At 38.7% G+C, this 26,397-nt stretch overlaps 1 protein-coding gene across 1 annotated transcript; it reads left to right on the plus strand.

The window, feature by feature from the left end:
• Window positions 1–730: 730 nt before the first annotated feature.
• LIN7A (lin-7 homolog A (C. elegans)) lies at window positions 731–25,981 on the plus strand (the record flags this gene model as incomplete). Its single annotated transcript, XM_010185201.1, has 4 exons — window positions 731–849; window positions 17,632–17,703; window positions 20,082–20,291; window positions 25,769–25,981. Coding segments are annotated over 4 exons (614 nt in total), but the record flags the coding sequence as incomplete, so codon positions are not given.
• Window positions 25,982–26,397: the final 416 nt, after the last annotated feature.

The raw sequence follows: 26,397 nt of genomic DNA on the forward strand, positions 1-26,397 counted from the left end.
TCAAAATGACTACTCAAGCCCTTTGAACTCCTCTTCAGATACACTTCAGTCTTTCCCTTGACACAGGTGCTTAAAGAGAATTCAGGCCACCAAAGTATTATTCCATGTATTTCTGTGGGTCATACAGGTTTTGTGTGGTACATCAGGTCTTTGGAGACCTAGACAAGAGGTTTACACATTTACTCACAGACTTCTCATTCTTCCTTAGCAGACCTTACTTGTCTCTGAAGACTTTATCAGTAGTTGATACTTAGATTTAGATTTATGAGAAGAAAAGATCAAATATTTTTCTTAGGTGTTGCCATCCTGATGGTGCTTACATAAGGACTCAGCTTCATTCTTTCAGACTTTCTGAAAGTAGGCCCCATAGTCTTCCTGTGGTACTGTCTCTTATGTGGAATGTAAGAAATATTTTAGGTCTGCTAATATGGTTTAGCAGCTTTGAATGGGTAGCTTTGTTCCAAATAATGTTTGCAACTAAGACTAAACCTGTGTGTGTGTGTGTGTGTGTGTCTGTTCCATGTGTACATGCGTGGTTTGTCTATGCTTTGGGATTTGGATCTCTGAAGCAGTGTTGTTGCCTAGCTGAGGCTGGTGTAACACAAGATTAATACAGTGTGTATTGGTGAAGCTGATTTTAAATTTAAAATGACAATCATTGCGCCCCTTCTAGTCACTGATTAGTCACTGTTTACACTGATCTATATTCCTTTCTTTTTTTCCCACTCAGATGTTGCAAGAGCAATTGAGTTACTGGAGAAACTGCAAGAATCTGGAGAAGTACCAGTGCATAAGCTACAGTCCCTAAAGAAAGTGCTGCAGAGTGAGTTTTGTACAGCTATCAGAGAGGTATGAAATTGAGATTTTTAGTTATTTCTCAGAATAACATCCCTCATGAAAAGAGAAATACTGGAATGCCTTGTATAAAGGATGATGGATGTGAGATGTGTCTGAAGCTGCCTGCTACTGTGCAGAATGCTGAAGTTACTGAAAAGCAGACACAGAACAGTAGCATCAGCAAGGCATCAAGCCTGAGGCAATTAGCCTCGCTAAGGAGACAGTGTGATTAATTAGTACTTTAGTATGCTGCTCATGCTGTTTCAGGGTCTGTGCTAACCTGTACAGCGCTGTGCTGGGATATGGGGAGTTGCCAAGTTGGGTCAGTGCAAGCTTAAATGTCTCTCCTTTGAGTTCTGGTGTGTGTGGTAGGAATTTGCTGATAGAATCAGATTGCAGAGAGACACAAACGGTGCAAGCACTGAAGTTAACTGAAGCTGACAGGAATCTTGCCGTTGAACTCAGTGGTCAGGTCCCAGTGGGTCTTGCTCCACGTGTCAGAAATCCTTGTCAGATTGCTAAAAACTGTAATCATTACCCTGCCAGCCATGGTCAGGGCCTTCCTAAGCTCTGCCCAGCAGTAGCTAAGTGGTAGTTGTTTTCTTCTAGTCAAGCTAGAGAAGAAGCACTCCCCTTCCTACATGCATACATGCATTATCTGTAAAGCAGCTAAATTACAAATACTACTGTTAGAAGCCATAAATTAATACAGCATTGTGCCAGACTTCTTACCTGCTAAACTGAGCACTGTTAGCCTAGCAGGCAGAAGCAGCTCTAAATGCCCTAATGAAGGCAACATCTTTTCAGCAGAAAATCTGTAAGAACTTGTGTTTTGGTTTATCTGTCTACTGCCTGGAACTAATCCTCCCTCGCTGAAATCAATGGGGAATCTAATGTTCCCTCGATGGTAGCAGGACTGAACTCCTGATAACTAGGCAACAACAGTGCATTGATTGAGTGGACTGCTGGGTGGCTGGAAGGAAGAAAGAGAGGAACAGACATTAGTTTAATAAGCAAAATGCAACACACTCTTTGTTTTATGGAATATATTCCTCAGTGTGAGAGAGAGAGGCTTCCACTTAATTAAATGGCAGTTTTCAAAGCTTTTTAAAGGGAATAGTGTTCCATGACAATAAATAATGACACTGTGTACCCTGAAAAGCTGATACTCTGACTAGTCCTTTCATTTAACCAACTAAATGCTTCTTTAATTGACCACAGAGCCCTGAAAAGTTGTGAGGGTTCTGTGTTTTGTTTGTTGGATTTTGTTTGATTTTTTCCCAGATAGCAGAGCCTGGTACTCCAGTTGTTAAAGGCAATCTTCAATCTTTGCAGCATCATCAGTGAAATCTTACTAAATTTATATTCAACTCTGGAAAATAGTCTTAGCAGAAGCAAACACAAAGCTTGTTGAAACAGGTACAGAGCCTAGGAAGTAGGAAAATGGCTTTTTCAGCTCAGTGAACTGAAAGTAGATTCTGATAAAATCATCTCAGTGGCACAAAAAATCTTTATATAGAGTGTTGTGTAAAGACAACCTGCACATGACACACCATCTAATTACTGTTAGATCCTTATAACCAAATAGTAGTCACTTTAAGAAGCCTGGAGCTAGTTGTTACACAAGAACTGAGTGGTGATGAATGAAGAGTTAGATCAGTTCTACCAACTTCATAAGCAAAAACATTTATTTCTTTTGAAATATTTAATATCTAATATATATGTTATAATCTATCTATGTAATGTATCACTATGAGAGAACAACTTTTCTACACCCAAAAACTTACTAATGCCATTCACCACTATGTATGTAAATATTTTCTTAGGAAAAAAATCTTCAAATATAAAAGGCCCACTAACAAATCTTTTCATTTAGGAAGAGTGAGACAATTGACATATATATGTTGCTAGTACTTAAAGCTTTTTGTTCAACATGTGGCTTCTCTTTTCAGTTACTTATATTAAGCCCTTGGCAAATATTTAACCTGTAACTGTCTTTTCCTCCACTGGTTGAAGAGTTGTTGGAAAATGGCTGAAAATAATTTCTTCAGTTTTTAAAAATCTAATAAGAAAATCATGGAGTATTTTTGTCACGTTATATTGTTAGATGTGTCCAGGCACTGTAGCAAGGGCTTGGAGGATATCTGAGCTGGGTCTTGCCGTTAATCAGGGATTACTTTCTTACATGTCCTTCGTGTGCTCTGGAGTTTCTGAAAGACTGATAGCTACTTTACTGAACAGCATATTTTTTTCTGAGCGTATTTGAGCTTGAGATAGTTGAGGCTAGACTGAAATCTCCCTGCAAATGCTCCCTCCCATTCTTTATCGTCTCTTATCCCAAGTGCAAGACGTGAAAGTGTGGCAACTAGTTTTTAATACTACTAGCACCTGCATAGACTAGAGGAGACAAGTTGTTGACCTTACAAGAGAAGGCATGACAGACAGTTGGAAGTAATGAGAAAAGTGGGAGTTGTTTGGAACGTAGGAGCTTTCCTGGAGAAAGCAGTGAAGCAGACCCACGGTGAGCAGTAAGTAGGAGTAATCAAAATGGGATGAGGAGCAGCGGCAGGCTTTGTATTAGCATGCAAATTCTGGGAGAGGCTGCTTCTTATAGGTATGAAGAGATTCAGATCTGCATTGTGGTGTGTTCATTGTATAATGCAAGATCTGAGCCCAACTTTCTTTCATCAGAAAATCTAGTAAAAGAGGTTAAGGGTGACTCTTCCAGTCCTGCAAACTTCATAATGGAGGAGCCATGAAAAAGAAACATTTTCTTTTCCAGGCCAAGAAATTATGGACACTTAAATGTCTGGTGAGTTTATTTGTTAAAGCATGTCTGAGGGAAACTCAGTATTGGGCTGAATGCAGATAAAATGATCAAAGATAAGATATAATCCACACTGTATTGATTGAATGTGACTTGTCCCTTCTGTAAGTAGGAATTCTTTAGCTACAGAAGCAGAAGATCACTCTTTTGATCAATTAGCCTTTAGAAGTATGAGGTATTTTATTAAATGACATCCATTCCAATCTAAGTCTGCTAAAGAGCTGTAATGAATTGTATTTATGGGAGCTTATTTAGCAAATCAACCTGCCAGTTCAAACCCTCACACTAATATCCCACAGAAATAAAATCTTTTTAAAGTGACTGAGTGAATGAAATTTAAATAGAAGTACTTTGGCATTTTTTCTAGGATGCAATGTCAGGAAATGGTGATTAATGGTTCTCACTTAGCTAAATATAAGTAACTCCGACTGAGATATTCTGTCTGGCACTAAGCAAGAATATATATTAGCTCTGGAAATAATGGAAGTAATTTAAGTATGCAATGGCCTCAGTATTTCCTTTTCACCTGAAGACCCCCAAACCAGAAAACAAGTTGACTGGAGTCTGCCAGCATTAAAATTGAGTTTTGGGGAAAAAAAATACATTTTAAAATTACTTCTTTGAAAAATTCCCTAGCTGCATGAAGATTAATTAGATTTCTATAGCCTTGTCACCTGGCAAAAGATGAATGAGTCTTGTCCATTATACCATTAAGTCCTTTACCCTTCCATGTGTTATTGCTGTGTACTCAAAGCTGTTGCTGTGTTGTAGTCTTCTTATTCCCAGTGGGTTACTGGAATAGATGAAGGGCAAAGCTGCAAAAGTGAATGCACAATTGAACTGCTGAGAAGGTATAGTCATGTGAAACGTAAAACTAGGCAAGCTGAACTGATGAAGTGACTTTAATTGTTGTAAAAGAAAGTCATGAGAACTGTAAGATAAGGTGAACTGCTCTGAAAGTTTCTGGCAAGAAACGTTAAAGAACTGTAGGCACAGAAGATAGAATAAAGAGTTGAGCAAAACACACTAAATCATCAACAAGAAAATGTGACATAAGTTAGCAGATTATGGGAATTTCATATTAATATCTGGTAATCAGTACTGAAATGCCAGGAGAGTAACAATACAGCCTGGTAAATCCATGCATATCCTGATGAGAAGAAGACTACTTTCAGGTTGATTCTCAAGTTTCTATTTCTGTAGGTTTAATAGTAGTGTAAAATTCAGGTGTATCTTGCTTTCCTCCCAGCCTTCCTTTGCTACTTCATTTTCCATTTCAAGATTAAATCTGATGTTTTTCTGTGCAGATATTATTTAAAAGAATATCTGACTGATAAATACATATGGTGAAACATTTATCAATACCAAAAGCAGTCAGATCAGAAAGTCTTTATAAAAATGTGGTGTGGCAACAAGACACACAAAAATAACTATTATTACATTCTGTTATCTTATGACTCTCACCAAAATACCGGGGCATCGCAGAAGAGCACTTTTTCAAGACTGGGGTCCTTTTTCAGGAGTCACTGACAATCATTTCTTAAAAGGATGAACAGTCAACAAAAAACACTTTAATGTTGTGTATTTTGTATGAAGTTAGCCTGTGGAACATCATGTTATCTTTGAACATAGTTCAGGGTCTATTTCAGTAGTTTAATACTTTTAAACTTAGTATACAGTTATCTTGTGGACAGAGCATCCTGAACATTTAAAGACCACCAGTGACTTACAGGCAAAAAAAAGGCAGTGGCACAACACTGACCCAGTTCTGATAAGGTCTGGATGCCCCCCAGTTACTTTAACGATACATTGGTTTATGTTCTATAATATTAAAAACATAGTTTCACCATATGCTGGGTAGGATAGTTCAACAAGCCTTGTCAGTATATCGGAATGATTTCCTTTAATTAATAGTTTTCATTTTCGTGCCTTAGCACTCTGAATGTGTGGAATCCCAGTGCTGCTGATATGTAATATGTTGTTATCTGGTCGTTTCTTCAAGCTGTCTACCTGTGCTTTTCATAATTAACCCTGAGATTTGTCTTTGCAAATATTAAGGAATCAGAAACAGTCTGCTGCGTGGTGAAAGCCGAGTCTGGTGAGACTGTGTTCATTACTTTACTGCAATGAAGTGTGTGACAGCAGGAGGCTGGCTGGAACCCTTAGCTGTTCACTTCAGATATCCCAGTACGGTGGTGTACTCCATTTTAAAGGGCTCTCCTAAATATAACAATTTGGGTATTAGCTGGACTCAGGCGAAATGTCTCATTAGTTATTTTATTAAAATTATTCACTTAGGATTTTAATGTAGGAGTCATTTAAAGTCCTGTTTCATTGTGTTTCAAGAATCTCAAGATTTGTTTGTTCAGTTTGCAATATAATGCTGTTTCTCCACCTCCCAGACCTAGCCTCTAAAAGCAAAGTTCCATTGTTTTCTGCCTGATGAGTCCCATTCCTTGTAAAACTGAGGTTCACCAGGCCAAACTCTCTCGGTTGACACCAAGGGCAACCCTCAGAGTTCAAATCCTGCCCTGCCTTACTCTTTCTTTTCACTGGGAACTGGATGTTTGTTACAGAAGTAGAAATAGAATTCCAGTCAGTCTCTCATCTCCACAGGGCAAGCCCAGCTTTTGAGTTTTTTTAAATTATAAGATGCAGCTTTGAGGAAAAAAAAAAACCATATATGTGTATCGAGGAGACTTACTGCTGTAATTCACAGCACAGAACTGTGATCATGGCTCAGTAGGAAGCCTGACATTTAAAGTCCCCTACGGTCACATTTGCCCATGCAAATGAAGGTGTTGGTCAGGATTAAGCAAAAGTGGTATATTAGACTTACTAATGAGGCAATTAGTAAACAAAAGGGCAATAGGACAACTCATGTGAGTAAAGAGAGCGAGGTTTGTCAGCTCAGATTTGTAGCTCAGGTCGTAAAAGCAGTATGGTTATATTAGCATGATGCCCCATTAGGCTGACTGAGATGCAAAGTTCTCCCTAGGCCAATATGATCTGCCTTGTTATAACTTGTTCTGGTATTCCAGAATGGTTCTCAGAATTACTGCACCATTCATTCAGCAGTAGCAAATACGGAACTCTGCCAATTGACCAAATTCATTCAGATTTTCACATGCTTATGCATGGATTGATTTGTACCTTTTCATTGAAATTTGCATTCCTGGATGCTAATTGTACAGTTGCATTTTATAATTTTTAAGATACTGGAATGGATTATAATGTCAGCTGAACCAGTCCAGATTACCTGAATTCTAGGGCTGTGTAGCATTTGCAAGATTCCTTTGCTGTACTTTTCCATCCCTTTTCCATTACCAGTGTCCTAGCAATGAAAAGCCACATAAAATAAGTATAAAAATTTTCACTAAAACAATACCTCCATAGCTGTTCGGAAAGGGCATTACTTAGCTTCATTCAAAGACGATGGTATGGCAAAGTAATAATGTTTTCACATTTTAGAGTTTTGCTTCCCCTCTCCTGGTTACAAGTACTGGATCTGTAATGATGAGTTGAGAGAAGGATTTGTCATGTATGTAAATTAGGACAGGAAAAAACCCCAACAAACAAATTCCAAAAGATGGGCTGCCTGCTTTTTGTCTTGCCACCATGCTGTATTTAGAAAGTTCAGCCAAAAAGCTTGTTAGCAGTAAACAGAGAAAATGTCTTTTTCTTATATAAAATTACCCTACTTTGTTAAAATATGTGCTATTTTTTAGGGTGAATGTAACCAGAAATTACATGGATTTTGAAAAAACAAGTTTCATTTACCACTTTATCATAAGTGATTGAAGCATTACTTTGTTGCTTGCAAACCCTGGATGGCGTGAATGAGAACTTTTGGAATGATTACCTTGTCATTCAGCAGATGGCCTTCATTAATGGCAATTATATGAATTTACCGGGCTGCCCAAGCATTATCTGAGAGAAGGCATTATTAAGTCTGTGTGCAATTACCAAGTCCGTACGACTTCTATGACTTCACTGCAGGAGATTTAAAACAGCTGCTCTTGTTACTTTTTTTTAGCTGCCTAGAGCTAAATACATTGATTTCACAGATGTAGTACCCCAGAATCCGGGGCCAGACCGAATCACTGGTCTTTAATCAGTGCTTTCTCATATTGGTTTTGATTAAAGATCAATTCTCAGAGTTTGCTGATGGCTATATATCTGCTCGCATTTACGCTCTGTTTGCGTAGTTGTGCCTTTAACAAAAGATAAACATTTCAGGGCTGCCAGAGTCTTGCAACATATAGAATCAAAGCAATGCCATATCTTGTTCACGTTATAGTTTATCTGGATGGCTGTACCAAATTTACTACAACGCTCAGCTGATGTTCTCAGTTCTGCGCATGGCTGCAGTTGCCTGTGCTGCGGAAGGGGACTCCAGTGCAACATGGGTGCTGTATCTCAGCGTCTTAGTTTATTGTTGCAGTATCATATTTGATTACATAAAACTCTTAGGAATAAACAAAACGGCCTCTCTTGCAGTTAATCTCAAGCCTGCTTCTTCCTCTTGAGAGAAAGCAGCAGCAAGGTGAACTCCCGAGGAATATTTATACTGACAGGTTGTTGGAAGCACTGTTTCTGCCTTGATGGAGCCTCAGTATCCTCCTGCTTCTGCTTAACTGATGCCACTGATGAGAGACCTGAGAAGTGCTGCTCCATCTCCATTTTTTAATTGTGCCTTTGGAAAAGAAAAGAAATTCTAAAACTGTTTCAAAACTCCATTTTAGGTACATTTTTTGTTGGTATTTAAAACAAAAAAACAGAAGTCTGCTTCCTTCTCCCTGCCTTCTCAGCTCAGTAGGAACACAAGATCAGCTTGCATGACAGGCTCAGGTTATGTCACGTTTCATCCAGGTGGTAATTTTGGCAAGGTTTTGCTAAATCTGTTAAAGATTGGAATATGGCCATTGCATAAGGCAGCCCCAACAGCATAGACTTACCGATGAAGTAGAGGAAATTAGTGTTTATTAATGCTTGGCATATTTTTGAACTCAAAAGTAACTGGCAGTGGGGTCTAAGAGAGCGAGAGCTTTAAGTTATAAGCTATGAATTCCAAGTGGCCTTATGGGAATTAATTAATCACACTAATCTTTTGGTCCCAGTATATTGCAGTAGAACCAGCAAAATAAAATTTTAGGACAATACTTTGCTAAGCTTTAGCGATTGCAAAGCATACGGTTTGTGAGACACCTATAACATTGTCTTCAAAAATGTCCGGTCATAGTTGCCATTGACTCAGAGCAAAGTGTAGAACAGTGCGTAAGGGACACGAAATAAACTAAAGGACCCCATTGTATTTTTATCGTTCCTCATATAAGTGATTTTTATTTGCAAGTAAAAGTCTATTTTTCATTATTCTTAAGAGGGTGCCGAGCAACTTCATGTTGACTTTTCAATGTCAGAGTGATGCTTCCAGACAGAATCAGCATTGGAGGGAAGAAGAGGGGGTACACAAAGGTCTTGTGTGTCCTAACAGCAACACCGGCAGTGTTTGGACTGACTCATCCAATATGTGCAGAGGATGTGACAGCACGCATTTCCTGGTACATCTGCTGTGTTCTTCTGCTCGCACAGAAGGGAGGAAAGAGATTCTGGCCCCAGCCTGTAACCCCTGTTGGGTTGTTTCTTGGACAGGCTCAGCCTCATATGGCAAGAACTCAGGGACCAAAACTTGGTTTAGCTTTCAGACAGCAACACAGATACTGTCAGAGCAGCGTGAGCACCACCCTTTTGTACAGAAAAAAATGAAAAAATGCCAGAGCAAGTAATGTTCTGGCATTTTAACTGAAGCCTCCATCAAGTATTCCACCCTAAATTAAAATATTGTACCCTTACGGTGATAATACTTCGTTTATTTTTAAAAATATTTCACGCCTGTGCTGTTCTTTTCCTACTGCCTAAGGACAGCTTAATAATGCATCAAGATTCAGATTGGCTTTTCACTTTGGTAAAACTGACCTCATTTTCTCCATAAGCCCCGCCCCCCAAAGAAAACTTTTAAATAAAATATCCTCTATGAAAATGTAAAAGCCAACATTCATAATATTTCTTTCACATGTTCTGAAATTAAAACTGTCTCATCTCCTCAGGTTGTGAAACGAGACTGAGCTCCATTTACAGGTTTGAGCTTTTTAGTGGGTTAGCAGCTCTACTGAATGTGGCAGCATCTATGCAGTGACGCTGCGTGGAAAGGGATTGGTATCACAATTGCGAAAGTGATACAGATGTTTGGTTTTGAAAACGGACTCCAACAGTTTTCCCCATACAAACATGTAACTGCTCACAGGCTAATGAAAGCTTATCATGTAAAAATATTCAGAAAGCCAGCAACCTTGAATGACCACATTCTGTCAGATATAAATAGCTCATTAATACAGACTAGTTGTCACAAAGCAGCTTTTTCTACGAGTTGTCCAAATTCAGTAGCTGCAGGACATAACTTATGTAATAAAGACTTTCTGGTACTTCCAGTAAGCCCTATAATATATCACATGCCTTTCCCTCCAAGGTACTTTTCAACCATTTCAACCTCACCGTGCTCGCAAGCATCCATCGACTTGCCCTTTTGACATTGCTTGCTCTGACATTGTCAGCCTGCTCTCTGAGACAGAATGAAGATGATGTGCAGTGTACACTGGGAACATGGGTGTGAGATTGCCTGGTTCTGCTTCTGCTGGGATTAATCAAACCCATAACAAAACGGGCCCTTGTGATTCATTTGCTCAGTCTCATCTGAGAAGAATCGAAGCTTGTAACCTTGGAGTTGCAGTGTGTGTAGGTGGCATCCATGGTGTTCTTCCACAGCCAGTGGTTTTCTGAGGTTGTCAATGTCCTTCGCAATTTAGAAAGACAGTCTTCTCACATTCTCTTCAGTCATCCAGAATAGTCTCCTCACCATTTTATTATTAATTACCAAAGATAAAAGTAGTTATTAACATGATGAAAAAACAATATTAACATTTTTTTGAGTCAGCTTGATAGACAGAAAAGAAAATCAACCTGCTATCAACTTCCCCATGGAACTGCTGTCTTCTGGGCTGTGGTGTGTGACTATGTTTAGTAGAGTATCTTAGCTAGAGGCTGTAGATATGGTGGAGAAAATACATTTTTATGATGCTTTCCTGAGCATGCTTATCACATAAGATAACTTTAAAAAGCAGAACACAGGCACAAACCCAGAAATTCTACTTGATATTCAAGAGGTGCAAAACTAAAGATAAATGCACCATTATTAGAGATTTTCCTTTTTCATTGGGCTATCACAGGTTTATGACTGGATGTAAGTGCTCCACTGCATTGGTTTTGAGCTTGAGCGAGATTACAGAGGTAAAAAGACATTGTGAAAGTGGAAGGGTAGTCTGGTAAGCTGCATACCTCCACACTGCTTACATATGTATTTTGTTGTATTTGACTTCTTTCCCTCCTTTTATGTGCTCATCTGTTCAGGCATCATCTTAAATGGACAATTAGATGGGTTTTCATTTTTTTTTGTAGAACAGCAAATGCTGTTTGAAATATCGACAAACCTATCATAAAGGGCATAGATATTCAAAATTAGACAAAGATCTACGAATACTTCCAGTGGAGAAGTAGGAAAGATTACCAAAAGAGATGAAAAAGACCAAATTACATCCAACAGTTATAACTTGAAATCGGACAAATTTAGCTTAGAAATAATCTGTTTTAATGGAAATGCTGTTAACCAGTTGACTGATTTCCTAAACAAGCTGGAGGCTTGATATTCACAGGCCTTTCTAAAGACTCTGTAGTTCTAGCAAAAATTATGATTGGTGCAGAAATTACCAGCTGAAGTTGCATGTTTTATGGTGTACAAGAAGTTAAGGGTGACCAGAGTTCCTCCTGATCTTTGTAGCATTTAAAACATCCTTGCCTGCTTATGTGGTAGAAGTATGATCTCAACTGAGTGCTGAACTACAGCTCTGGGGTTGTCCGTCCAGGCACACGAACCAATGTATTTCGCTCCACAGACATAAATTTATAGGATTAAGAATGGAAAATACAGGCAAGACGCTGTGGGGAAGTTAAAAATGCCAAACAGAATGTGAAGAGGTACAAATGATGAAAAGAAAGTAGAAAACAAAAGGGAAAAAAGACACAACTGGTTTGTGCTGCAGGTGGAAGTTTGCCCTCAGAAACATGGCATTCACGGGCACCGCAGTGGAAGTCAGCAGCTCTCCCGTGCACCTTTGCACTCCGACTTCTGCTTCTCACAAGAGCAGGCTTCCTCTTGCCTCAAGGGCTGGAGCACGCACACCAAATGAGATGATAGATGGGTCTCACCTCCTAGATGAGAAGGATGCTGAAAGTTTGAGAATTGACTGCAGATTTTGGTAAGAGGGGAGGAAAGAGGCCAGCAGCTCTGCTGAACAAAGCACATACACACAGACGTGAGCTCTTCTCACCATGGTAAAAGGCTGATTGAGATATTCCTTTCCACTTGACATCTTAGAAGGGAGAAACATTTACTTCATCCTTTCCAACATATGAAGGCAATTAGGAAGACAGGGATTCAGTGCAGCTGATGGCAAAAGCATCATACTGAGGTGCAAGTAAATAATTTCTCTTTTATAGCTTAGCCTCAGTTCTGCAAGGATGCACACGTGTATGCTGTTCCATTGACATGGCTGCATAAGTGCAATGAAACAAATTGTGTCTTCCTTGCACTGGTTATTCTCATGCTAACTCCCCTCTCTGTACTGTCAGGCTCCTGTCTTCCCTTCCTTGAAAGACTTCTTCCAAAAATAGATACACAATTCTCTTCTACATTGAAGAAATAAAAAGATGGCAGACGAACTAAAGAAACTAAACCCAGATGATGCTAATAAATGTGTTAAACATCATTATCAATCTCTTTGCAGGCTGCTTCTTCATTTCACCCTTTAACCTGCTTACCTATGGGACTTACTTAGGTTGTGACTTCTTAAAGGAAGAGATTTTATGTCTTTTTATATATTATAATACTGCAGGCACCGTGGAAACACAACTTATCACTCCTTCTTACATATGTTATGTCATGTGCTAAGAAACCCCCAACATTTTCAAAAAGGTTTTCTCACTTATAAATCTCAGAAAAAATTATCCAGTCCTGCTGCTTCACAGGTCTAAATTGCAATGTACTCTGTCTTGAGTTTTGTTAGTGGGTTTTTTTGAACACTTGTTCACTGTTGCAAAATTATTTTTGCCTCACACCTCTTCCCTTCTGATGTTTAGAATGAGTTGTCCTAACATCATTATTGTAGGTATAGTTGCCCTTGAAATTACTTAGTATTGCACAGGGGAGGAAGCATTGAATACCTCTTGCAGAAGTTAATGGAACAAAATCTGTTTAATTAAATTGTAACTTTGAGAATTCAGCAGAAAAGATGCTGCATCATTCAGGTTATAAACAGATTGCTGCTTCTAGCCAGCTTTATAAAACAGGCTGCTAGGTGTGCTGTTATTGCCAGACCTCCTCCTAAAGCTTTACATTGACTTAAATAGGCCAGCCCAATGCATGCTGCTTTGTTACGAGTCCATACGGAGTAATTTTTGTTAAGAAACTAGCTCCCAAAGTACCTGTAAGGCAGTTCCCCCTCCCATGCTTCAGTAATGCTAAACCAGCTGCTTTGCCTCCCAGCTGAATGAGTGGGGTGAGGACCATCATTAGAACATTAATACCTGCTGCATCTGACTCACTACAGCTCCTGCCACGAGAAGTAATAAAAGGTACACTTCTCTGTATTGAGAGCTGCCACAGTACAAGGAGGATTCACTTCCAAGTTCTGCTTTTCTAATTGTAATTTCCCTCCTTGACTCTTTGTGTATTTTTTGAGTACTGTGGGAGAATAACTTTAGATGATGGTGTCTTGAGGAGACTACCTGCAGAAGCCAAAAATGTCTGAGATCTATGTTGGTGCTTTCGGGAGTATTTCTTGATGGAGTGTTATATTCTCTGCACCACAGGAAAAAGCAAACAAAGCTGAGTACGTCCAGCTCCACCGCACAAACGAGAGCTGTGTGAGCAAACCCCTGTCTGCAGCATGCTTTTACCCGATAACCGTTCAGCCTGCAGAGGCTAACAGTCTTGGTAGAAATTGCTGTGGGGGAAAATTATCTGGAACATTACCATTTACCTTACAGCTGCAGCTTTGCATCTTGAAACATTGACATGTCACCTGTAATTTAATCCCTATTGTTAATGAATTGTGGAAACTCTTCCCTAGGCGCTAGACCATCAGACCGCCTATGGAGTCTGTCAGCAGATAATATAACTGAACACCCATGTAGTCTTTTAGACACTCTGAAAAGAAGTAGCTGTACATACAAAAATAGATATGTAGCTCTTTTTTAAAGCAGTAACATATAGTAACCACCTAGATACTGTCCTGGGCAACCGGCTCTAGGTGCCCCTGCTTGAGCAGGGGTGTTGGTCAAGATGACCTCCAGAGGTCCTTTCCAACCTCAACCAGTCTGTGATTCAGTGACACATTAATTGTCTTTCTTCAACTCATTTATATTACACAGTGATGTATTTCAGAATGATTCATCTGTCATGGCCAACAAAGGTCACTGTTTTAAAAGACTTCTTTAGTAAATACCCTAAAGGAGCTTTTCAAATGCTTATAAATAAGTTCTGCACCTTTTCATCTGTACTGAGTGATATTTTGTCCAAATAAGGAAATCTGCAGAAGATCTTGTAAAGACATTTTAAGGATGACATTGTTAGAGTCAGGAGAATCTCTGTATGCTAAAAATGTAATCAGATGTACAGGTCATAGCAGGCACTGAAAGGAAAGATTTCATAAAACCATTTCAGTTACTTGTCATCTACAGTGGATTGAGCAAAAAGCTGTATTCCTCTCCAGGAATTTAAATGCCACCTTCTTTAGTTTGAGAACAAAGAGCATTTTCAGTTTATCTGTTGTGTGTACATAGATGAGGCAGCAGAATGGAATCATTGTGCAGAAAACATGGCTAAGGTGGTGCTGAGAGCAGCGTAGATAAAGGCATTAGTGTGACTACAGGCAGACAACAATTTTTTATGGACTTCAGTGTGCATTTTGTGCATTGCTAGAATTAGATCTGAACCCTACAGAGAGTTTAGGAGCTTGGTGGAACAGGTACAGTTAATCTGTGTTTGGCTGCTAAACTGCCTTAGTAAGAAGAAAGTCATGTTTTTATCCTTCTTGAACTCAAATTACATTAAACATTATGTAACAGTCAAATGGTAGAATTAGATTTATGAATGCCTCAAGCAGATTTGAGATTGGTCGCATCTGTTGCTTACAGAGCGTCAGATTTGACATGCAAGACATCTTTTCTGAAGAGCTGTGCTATAGATGGTACAATCACTGGTACCTGTTTGCGGAACATCATCTTAAATCCGTTATCATTGAGAATCTACAAATGAACAGAAGGATTGTATGACACTATTGATCGTATTTTTCAGTTTTTCAGTTAGTTGATTCTTTTTTAACGTGTTTGTTTAATCACACACTAGTGAGTTTGCTCATTCACCAGTATACAAGTTAGTTACCAGGATACTGGATATTATGAAGCCTGTTAGCTCCATATGGGTAGGATGCAGACAATACGGAGTTACATGGCATCAAACCTAGCCAATGATACATGCATGTATTGTTACCAGCTCACCTTTGGGATATTCTACCTTAGTAATGAATATTTTAAAGAACTTATTAACTGTTCTAATATCTGAAAGTGACCTGTTTTTGAAACAATTTAATGTCATTATAGTTCAGTAATCAAATATATGCTTTTAAACATTACAGCCAGCCACAGCATTTATAGCTGTGCAAGCAAAGCAATATGTACAGTCAGCTCTTATGCTTTAAGGGGAACCTGCAGATGCCAAGAAAATATTGCACTATCATTACAGTTCAATACAGTATGGGATTTGAATAACAAGTATTTAATGATTCATCGCTGCAATTACACAGTATTCTTCTCATATAATGTAGTAGTTGTTCTTCTGTGATGTCCTACAACATAACACAATGAATGTTGAACTGATCTGTGCAGGTTAATGTGGCGCATGTAGACTCAACCCATTTTTAGGATGGCATCATCCAGTAGGAACACACAGAACTAGCCGGAGATCCATTAGAGGCTATATAAGAGATTTCTTTTTAAGTGTTTTTAAAATTAAGGCCAAAATTCTGGCCTCTACAGAGGCCAATGTCAATTTTACCAATGGAAGTAAGATTTTATTTCAAACATAGAAAGCAGGAAACTTCTTGGCCAGCTCCCCTTGTCTCACTTTTCTTCCCTGGCTCCAGTTTTTCTGAATTAAGTCCTAGAAGGTCTTATGTGATGATAATATACAAGACAAATAATCTTTTTGCTCTGCTTTTAAAGTGTTTAGCATATTTTAGATCTCTAAAATGGATTGCATTTGTTATTTCCTTTCCTTTTTTGCCTTTCCATTTTGTATGATATCCCTCAAAAAAGGTTTGCCATCAGTCATCCTCAACATTTTGTTACGGAAGAGTGATTACCACTGTGTCTATCCAGTGAGATCAGAAATGAGCTATGCTTCTTAATTCCATTTAGATGTTTGTAGCAATATGTTTATTAGTGTGTGGATTTTATAATAACAGCCTCAGTGAGGAGAGAGACATCCTTACGATACTGCATAACAAGCCATGGCAGGGGGATGGGGAAGTTTTACCTATCAGTGGGACAAGGTGGTGTTTATAGGTCAGTTAAATACAGGATCTGACACTTTCTCTGCCAAAGTAACATTTACATTGCCAAAGAGGGAAATTTTGGCACTCCATCTAAAATATCACCAAATCACTGAAAGGTAAATATATTTTCGAAAGTATGATTGAATCTGCACTCCTCAAGGACTGTAAGAAAGAGGTTGCTGTAAAAGCTAGCATACTTTACCAGAAAAGGTTCTCTCTGAGGAATGCAACTTGAGACATAAAGTGTATGAAAAGACAAAATTCCTGATGAAGTAGGTCAAGAAAATGCCCAGAGTGGCATATAGGAACATTTTTTCAGGTTTGGTGGTTTTATATATGAAAAATAAATAAAATGTTTTGTTTGTTTGCATTCACCTTTGTCTTTCAACAAAAAAGCTATATGTTATATATAATGTTTTTAAAGTTTTCTTTCTGAATAACTGGCTAATATCAAGTAATTTTAAAAATATTTTTCATCTAAGAGTGTGACTGATCTAGAGAACAAAAGCAGTATGTGAGAGCATTTTCCTTTCTTTTTACTGAAGATGTCTGAAAGGGAGAGTTAAGGACCAGAGAAAGTGGGCCAAGAGTGTATACCAGAAAAAAAAAAGACAGAAAGTTGATTTTTTTGCCATTTATGTGAATTCCTTTCCTAAGGATACTCTTACCCATTGTCCATGTCTGACCTACCAGACTGCCAGCCCTTTTCGCCATTCCTAGCTCTGGTTGATGGAAACCAGTACCGCGACCTTCCTCCAAAATTTAATTTTCACTTTCATTCTTCAGCTTCTCTATGCTGAGCAACTTATGTTTTTTTAACACTAGTCTCCTGAATCTTTCATTCATAGGAAAGTTCATAGAACAAAGTCATTGTTGGAGGCTAAGACACCTGTCAAACCAGTTTAGATCATTTGCATTCAAATCAGTTGCCTGGAGACACCAATTTTTGATAACATAGTACCTAACTGTCCTGGTTTGGGAAAGGACATGCTAGAGATGGGAAGGGAATCGTGCTGGAAGATGTACAGTTAAGTTTGCAAAGTGTCATGAGAAACACAGATTGATGTTCTCTGTAAACCTAAGCACGCACAAGTTTAGCAGACACTTGGCTGTGTGATTGCATGAATACAGCATTTATGAAACGTAGTCTTGGAAGTGAAAGGGAGTGTCCTGTCTGGATTAATATAAAGTCCTTGTTTTACTTCTATAATTAATTTCATTTTATTTTCGTGAACATTTTAGGTGTATCAATACATGCATGAAACCATAACTGTTAATGGCTGCCCCGAATTCCGAGCCAGGGCCACTGCAAAGGTAGGATATGTGCAACTGTTGAAATTCATGTTACCAAAGTGACCTAGTAATTGACTGTGCGCGTGTGTGTTTCAGGTATTCGTGTGTACACTGTAAGAAAATTTAGACATCAGTGGCAGCCCAGAGTCTAGAACCAGTGCTACTTCCCAGGTAACAATCATAATGGAAAATTTCAACCTTTATGCTGCTTCTGTAGCTTAAGAAAAGAGAATGATTTTATGGAAATTTATGCTTTTTGAAAAGTTGCTTTGCAAAAGCAAATCTACTGGCTCGTTCTGTAGAAGTCTGCCTGCAACAACCAATATTCTAATGGACCATTTTCCCATACAGCTCATCCAGATAGGACACAGTTATTTGGGAGATAGAAACTAAACAGTCAAAATTTTACTTTAACTAATGGGTACTGTAGGTACTGAGCAAGTGGTAAGGATGAACTGTGACAAAAATGTCCTGGTCAAGAGACTCCACAACCAAATGCAAGCCCTTTTTTTTTCTGATGCATTACCTGTTTTAATAAACCATATTGTTTCTTTGTCTATGTGGACCTGCCTTTTTCATGTCCTTAGACCATGACAGCTACATTACTGCTACTGCTAAAATGATAATTTTCTCAGGGAATTCACACAACCACGAAAGAACCCATTCTGTGTGCCAGTGTGAAATATACTCTGTATTTTCATAACATGCACAAAAGATAGATGCTTCCAAACAGGGAGGTCCACCATGGCTTTCTTCTTCCCATTATCATTTTGTACTCAACACTACCTTGTGGGTGGTATTGCAGGTACTATGCAAAACAGGTACACCTGCAAAAGCCATACATTGTTTTTAGTTTTTCTTTATGGTTCCACTCCTATGAAGTCAGTGACAAAACTCCCTGAAATCTTGATGGAACTAAGATCTTACCATTATGCATTTCAGTTAAGAGATTTTAATTTAAAACTGTATCAGGAGATGAAGGTTGGGAGTGTGCTATAAAATTATTTCTACAGTATTTTAGAGAAGCAAGCTGGATAGCAGCCAGCAAATAACCTAATACACACTAAATTGCAGTGTATTTTCCTTACTAAGTAGAACATTCCTTTTCGTAGGCTGTTGTTCTGATTTTCACCTTCTTCTAATTGAAAGTTAATGGACAATGTAAATTTGTAAGGTTTATGCTACTATATAATGTCTATATGAGATCCTGATTTGAATACACTGCAGGTAAACATAGAAATTATTGCTATGTGGTATAGTAAATGGGGAGAAATCCAATTAGTGTTTGCCATTCTCATTTCTTATTCATATAGAACAGCAGGGTTACAGAGCAATGTTTCAATATCGCAATATTTCCTGGTTATTTCTGGGCTGTCTGCATTGCATTCTCCTAGTGCATTCATGTCTGACATAAAATGTATGCATGATGACCAGGTCTGCATGTGCAAAAAACATGTAACTGAGAATGAACCATTATGTCACGTCATGCACTAGCTTCTGTTAAGCTTAAGCATTCTTAGGATGCCCAAAAGACATTAGCGTAATGCAGAATTGTTCAAGCAGTTTGGACTGCAAACACAGGTTGAGAAGGAGAAAATATTTTCTTAATGTTTATTTAATGATTTACTGAGATCTACAACTAGGAAAATACTTGTAGTGAAAACTGAAGTGTAAGATGTAATATTTCTCTGGATGCAAGCTTTAGTTTGTCATTTTATTTTTTTTTTGGCAGAGTAAGATTAACAGTCTAGGATTTTTCTAATTGATTTATAAATCTGCTGTCCTGAGATTTAATTTTTCAATAAAAGTTTTGATCCAATTATGTTTTAAAAACTCATATTCCTTTTCCGGGAGTTATTTAACTTGCCAGATTTCATAAAGATTATAAATTGAACTTTTAAAAATAAGACTAACCTTTTAGGATTTATTTTTGTCTGAGCCCAAAGAGTAAGATAAATAATTCCATACCTCTGAAAGCAGAGCAGAGTTAACAATTTAGTCCGTCCACTTTATTCCAACTAGAAAGACAGTAGAGATGGCATTATCTTATCCCAGAGTAATAAATGTTCTCTCTATGACAAGGCGCAGCAATGCACTCGTGATCATAAGTGCTCACTGCCACGCAGCCAGGCTTCCCTGTGCCTACTTCTGGCTCTGCTGCTCACTTCCTGCGAAACTTTGACAAGTCACCTGAACTCTCTGTTCCTCTGCTTATTCCTTTATTTCAGAAGCATTGGCATGGAACTTAAGTTTTGTACAGTGCTTTCAGATAATCAGAAAAAAGTCAGAGTAAGACACTGAAATGTTTTCACAGGAGTGAATTCTTCCTGCAAATGAACAGCAGAGTGTATATCAGTGTTCTCCCTACACAGCCAAATCACTTGTTTTTTTTCTTCCAGGCAACAGTTGCTGCTTTTGCTGCAAGCGAAGGCCATTCACACCCGCGAGTGGTGGAGCTGCCAAAGACTGATGAAGGCCTGGGCTTTAATGTCATGGGAGGAAAGGAACAAAATTCACCTATTTATATTTCTCGCATCATTCCTGGAGGAGTGGCAGAAAGGCACGGAGGGCTCAAACGGGGGGACCAGCTGCTTTCAGTTAATGGAGTGGTATGTGGAAATTTGATAGAGCTTTCATTTTCATCTGGATTTTCATTTTTCACAGCTGTTCTAATACTGTGATTTAAAATGTAGCCACATGAAATAAAAAGAATTAGCTCTATGAGAGACCTTCAGTATGCATTTGTGGTGCAGTGAGGCAAAGCTGCATCACCAACTTTGTGCCACTACGATTTCTGTTGTAACAGAGGGTGCTTGAAGAGCCTCAGTTTAAATCCATACCACGTGCTCAATTTGCAAGAAAGCTGTGTCATTCCTAATTGATAGTTCTGCAAATTCCTTTTGTAGTAAAAGCATAATAGTAGGCTTTGTCGTTCTTGCACTTCACAGCCTCTGAGGCACACAGCCCTTTCCAAGTACAGTGGTGCCTCAGTGGCGCTTGCATAGCCTTGTGACCCTCAGAGGATTTGAACCCATAAAAGAAATTTGGTAAGCATATTTGGTGCTGATTTGCAATGGAAGGTGCATTTCAGATTTCTTTTAGTGACATGACATTCATCCAGCTATGATGTCTTGGTTGAAGAAGTCAGCTGTGCAGAGGAACACATACAGAGAGCATGTATTTTCAGTAAAAAGGTACATTTTTTACATAGTCATTTATCATCTAAGTCAATACGTCAGGGTGGAGTGTTCTGTAGTAGTTTCACCATGAGTGTCATTATGGAGGTAAAAATGAAAGGGCTGTTGGAATAGAGAGGAAAAATAAGGCTCGGACTACATCATATGGGTCAAATTATGCCCTTCATTTTGCTTTTTGTTCCCTTTTACAAGGGAATGTAAAGTACCGAACAAGTAAGCATATTCATTCATATAACCCTAGACTTCTCGTAATGAAAACATAATCCATTCTCATGCAGAACCTCCATCTAAACCTCATATTCAAGTACACCAAAGGCACGTAGGAGCAATTCCTGAATCCAGTCATAAATATAAGACTTTCCATCTTAAATTTCCTCTTTGTTGCAAACCCATAAAGAATGAAAAAACTACTTTTTTCTACAGACTTTAAGGTTGTCATTTGTTTCTCTCAACAGTAGCCCTTTTCTTGAAACCAAATATCAGTGCAACTCTTCAGACAGACTTTACCACTTCTTCTATCAACCGTCATGTTCTCAAAAGAGAAATAATAGGTGCTTGCCTCAGCACACAATGAGAAAGAAAAGATACAAAACAACAACAGTAAAAGAAAACCCACTGAAAAGATTATTTAGTCTCAGGGAAAAAGAAATAAACTGAACACTTAATAAGTAAATTGCCTGAACTTCACTGATTGGAAGTAGATCAAATAATCTTACTGTTGTTCAGCACTTCTTTCAACAGGTGAATAAAAAGGCAGTTAAAAAAGAGTTTATATCCACTAATTGATAGATGCTTCCTGAAAAAAACCTTTTACTGCCAACAACACCTAGGCAAATACCAGGGAGGAAAGCAGTGAACCTTCAGATGTCAAGATACTGAACTTGGCTCTGTTGTCACTTGTATTTCATGATACTCTGTTCAAAAAAAACCCATGCATGTGCTCTAGAATACATATATTAAGCTAATGTAGCAAAAAACCCCACAATATAAAACTCCCAATTGCATGTAGACACACAAAAAGGTTGATTCAGAGATGCAACAGAAATATTTTTTGTTCAGAGTCTAAACAACAGAATTTGAATTGCAGTTGCATACTTGAAATAATGCCTATGAGCAACTGTTCATACACCAATCTTGGGCTGAATTAAGCCCATCCAATATAATTCATAAAAAGGCAAAAATTATAGAAGTGGTAATTTGCTTGCAGACAGCTTGAGACAGGAGGAAAAAGGTCTAAATTTAACATTGTTCACTGGGACTAGTTCACTCTGTGCTTCTCTCAAATTAGCTGGCGAAAAGAGAATAATATACAATATGTACAATACAACAGACGGCTCAGTAGTCGAACATGAGATGAGAATGAAATTTCCGTAACTTGTTTGTGCTCAGAAGTTGGTGGTTATCCAACTTTATAATTATCAACATAAAATTAGAGCTCTGCGTTCAGAATCCAGATTTGTTATCCCAGCATGACTGGGATGACTGTTCCTTGAGCTGTTTCACCGGATGGTAAAAAAAGTGTTTTCTCATTATGCTGGGGATTTTGTTACATACTTTTGTCCCACACCCCCTAAAAGTAAAGGAAATTGAAAGCAGTAAGACCTGCAGATGGCTCAGCAAAGGCACTTGCTGGTTGCTGTTCATATCTGGCAAGGATTCTGCATTTTTCAAATACCTGGTGTGAGTCAGATACAGAAAGGAATACGAAATAGGTTTATAGTGGCTAATTCCTCACCCAAGCATTTGCTTACAGATATCCAGTAGAAATATTCTTCATTTCTCAGCATGTGGGATAACAATCAGTTTCTCTTTTTTATCTGCAAGAGAGTGTGATTCTTTTCTTTTATATTCATGACAAGTCTGTAAGCATAGATATAGTGATGGCTGGTGTTTCCCCACACCATATCTGCAGTTCTTTCAACTGTTCTTGTCTCTACAGCATTTTGCATCCTTTTTTGATGCCATCTGCCAATGCAATATGGGAAATATAGACATAACTATATATAAATGTCTGTGATCAAAAATTACATGTCAAAAGAAGATATACATTCCAAAACAAATGTATTAAGTCCCGTGTTTGGTGGGTGGTTCTAAAGTGACATGAGTGTCAGATCCTTGCAATGTCCCTAACCTGTGTAATGCCGCCAGCAAAGTCCCTGAGGCACGACCAATACAGGCAGGAGTCATTCACCAGCACAGTCTCAGAGGCAGAAGAAATCAAACAGCAAAACAACTGCCTTTGCTGGTAAAAGCTCTTTTCCTTACTCCAAGAGGCTCTTAAATATAAATTGTGCAGCTACCACTATGCAGGTAAAGCATTTGTAATGCCTTGGAAATATGAGTGTGAGCAGCAATAAGGACATTAAGAGCAAGTATAGCAATCATATTAATAGCAGGTGAGAACTTTGGCTGTTAAGACCTGAGTTAGGTACATTTGGAGAGTAGGCTTCATATTGAGCAACATTGTCTTTTACTTTGCCTTTCTTATTTTCCCCTCTTTTGTTGTGGTTCAGAGCTTTAGGCTTAATTCTGTATCATTACTATTCAAGTCAATGGGAGTTTTCCATTGACCTGGATAGCAACAAAGTCAAACCCTTCATTTCTAATTAGAAAATACTGGCTGTAAGCTGGCAGAACAAGGCCAGAGGCGAATGGGAAAGAAAACAGGCAATCATGAATCAAATACAGTTTACTAAGTTGTATGAAGTATTAAAGTGCACCATATTGTTAATCCCCTACAGAACAGATACAGTCACAATTGCTTATTGATGTCAGTTAGAACCATCCAACTCTTTGAAAGCAAAGGAGTATTTTAGCTACTTCACAGAGCTTGGGAGCTTATCATTTTTGTTCATAACCTGTTCATACTGTTCCACAGCAAAACTGATCATGACAACACCAAATACAGTCGTTTCCTCTGAACGTCCATGCCACGTCATAGTGACCACAATTTACAAGCAAAAAATAAAATATAAAACAATGCCAAGTTTTATATAGTTCCTCTTAAGGTGAGAAATGTGTTTACAAAAGGCAATGTCAAAGCGAGTCACAAAGCAATGAGTTATGAAAGATAGCTAAATTATTTTTGGGTAGCAGTGCTTATTCAGCAGATTTATCCCAGTCACAATTTCTGACAGATCTGGTCATCACACGTCACTAATTTTCTTGAAGATCTTTGAATAGGAGACCTACTGGAGGAATTTAATGAACATACAGTTCAAAAACATGAAGTAATTTATTTCTCTCAACAATCAAACGTGTAATTACTTCAAGGTTTTTCTCTGTGGTAATCATTTCAGCACCTGAAATGACATTCATTATTTCTCTAAGTTGCATTAATATTTTCAAAGCATCTTAACATTTCTGTAGAAACTCTTGAGTCCAATCAGTTGACCCAGACATTAAATAATTATTTGGATTTATATGTTGAAGGATATTTAACAGGATACAGGAAGATAAAAAGCAAGGGAATAAGCTTGAATTGTGTTGTTTATATTATTTATGTAGAACTGCATTGTATCTGCTTTTTGAAACCTTAAAATCATTATTTTTAGCTCATAGTGTGCCACAGCAGAAGTAACTCTTTTTCGCTGTTCTTGCACAATGCTACTCAGTCAAATAGGAGAGATGAAAATAGAGAGAATTTTCATCTGGCACTTGCTATAATGATGCTAAGTTATTCTTTTAGCATGAATTGAACTTCAAATATTTTGAATGCTGCTGCTTCTTTTTGGAGACCTATAGGTATAGTTTCATTTTAAATAGCATGATATACATAAGAGTTTTAAAACACAGCATGTAGTAAAACTGACGTATTTTATGTGAGAAGAAAATTACTTATTTTTAAATAGTCTAAAATCCATGTGAAGGTATGAGTTTTGCCGCCTGTTTTTTTTCTGTGCTGACATACTTTTGTTTGTTGGAACATATTCTAAAACATATGTGGGCAATCATACACCGTTAGGAAATTTGTCCCTTTCTCTTAAGGTGTGAAACAATCCACATGCCTGGAAAGCACTTCAGTCAGTCCACTTAATGGTAGAAATTAAATACTCTTCACAGCCAAGTCACCTCCCCTTTCTGAAAATGTACTGTTTCAAACAACGTTTGAAACATAGAAAGCATAGAAATCAGAGCTTGCTCCCCTTTGGGAGTACTTTTGATTTCCCAGCAGATATCATATTACTATAAACCATTTTCCAGAAAGGAAGGGAAAATATACATTCCTTCAGCAAGAACTTGCAGTGTTTCGGTTGTTAGTGTTTGTTTGCTTACAGCTAACCAGGTAAAGACTAGTTTATTTCCGATAGAGAACCAGTGTCATATAAATGTTAAATGTCTGAGCGGTGCCATTAACTCTCTAAGACGCAAGTCGTCCCCGGGAGCAGCAGGCACACTCCTTCGCCTGCAGCTCAGCGACTGCTTAATCACCACATGTCGTCCCCTGCAAGATCCAAAGAGGGCTAGGGCGTAAGAAAGGAATTGCCATTTCAAACTTGCAATTTGTTCATTTCTTACCAACATTTAAACAGGATTTTACGTTCACTGTGTTTGGCTTTATTTTTGTATCTCGCAAACAGATTGTTTGGGTGTGTTTGACATTAGTTTTGTTTGCATAACGCTTGTGGAGTATTTCCCCTCCTTTTCACACAGATGAGAAATTAGGTTTGTAATGCAACCTAAAACAGATTTGGGTTATTTAAAATAAGAAAATGAATACATTCCCAGCAGTGCATAAATCTTACTTAACACTTTCCCATAATGGTCCCTTGAAAAATGTAAGATGTGGTAACTTCCTAAAACCCCAGTAGCCTTTCCTTATGAAAAAGAAGACAGAGCTCTAGATCAAAGCAGCATTTCGTTATTAAATATGTTCTCCTTGCTCCCAGAGTGTGGAAGGAGAACACCATGAGAAGGCAGTGGAGCTGCTGAAGGCAGCTAAGGACAGCGTCAAGCTGGTGGTACGCTACACCCCCAAGGTGCTGGAGGAGATGGAGGCTCGCTTCGAAAAACTGAGAACAGCCCGGCGCCGGCAACAGCAGCAACTGCTCATTCAGCAGCAGCAACAACAGCAAACTACACAGCAAAACCACATGTCGTAGGTGAGAGGATTCATTGGTCTTCCCTAAAGCCCGCTGATGGCACCCGGCCTGGGCCAGCGGCTCCCAGTACCCATCAGGGCAGAGCCTGGTGCCAGAGCCTGTCCTAGTCCCAGCCAGGAGCAGCGAAGGAACATCAGGGCATTGGGCACCTCCCAAGGGACAGGGAGAGGCCAGGATCTGGGTCTGTGGGTGATCCTGGCTTGGTGGGGCCGATAGCCAGGCAGGGCAGGGCTGTGAGAAGCTGGAAACAGGCCCTGCTGCAGCATCACTGGGTCGGGCTGACAGCCCTGCGGAGCTGACATGGGGTCCCGGGCTGTTGACGGGGTGAGGAGAGCCCTAGGGGGCTGACATGGGGTCCTGGGCAGTGGGCAGGGTAGGGGGAAGCCTTGGGGAGACAGTCAAGGAGCTGGAGGTAC

Source organism: Mesitornis unicolor, unplaced genomic scaffold (assembly GCF_000695765.1).
Source record: "Mesitornis unicolor isolate BGI_N332 unplaced genomic scaffold, ASM69576v1 scaffold27665, whole genome shotgun sequence".
Classification (NCBI taxonomy): Eukaryota; Metazoa; Chordata; class Aves; order Mesitornithiformes; family Mesitornithidae; genus Mesitornis; species Mesitornis unicolor.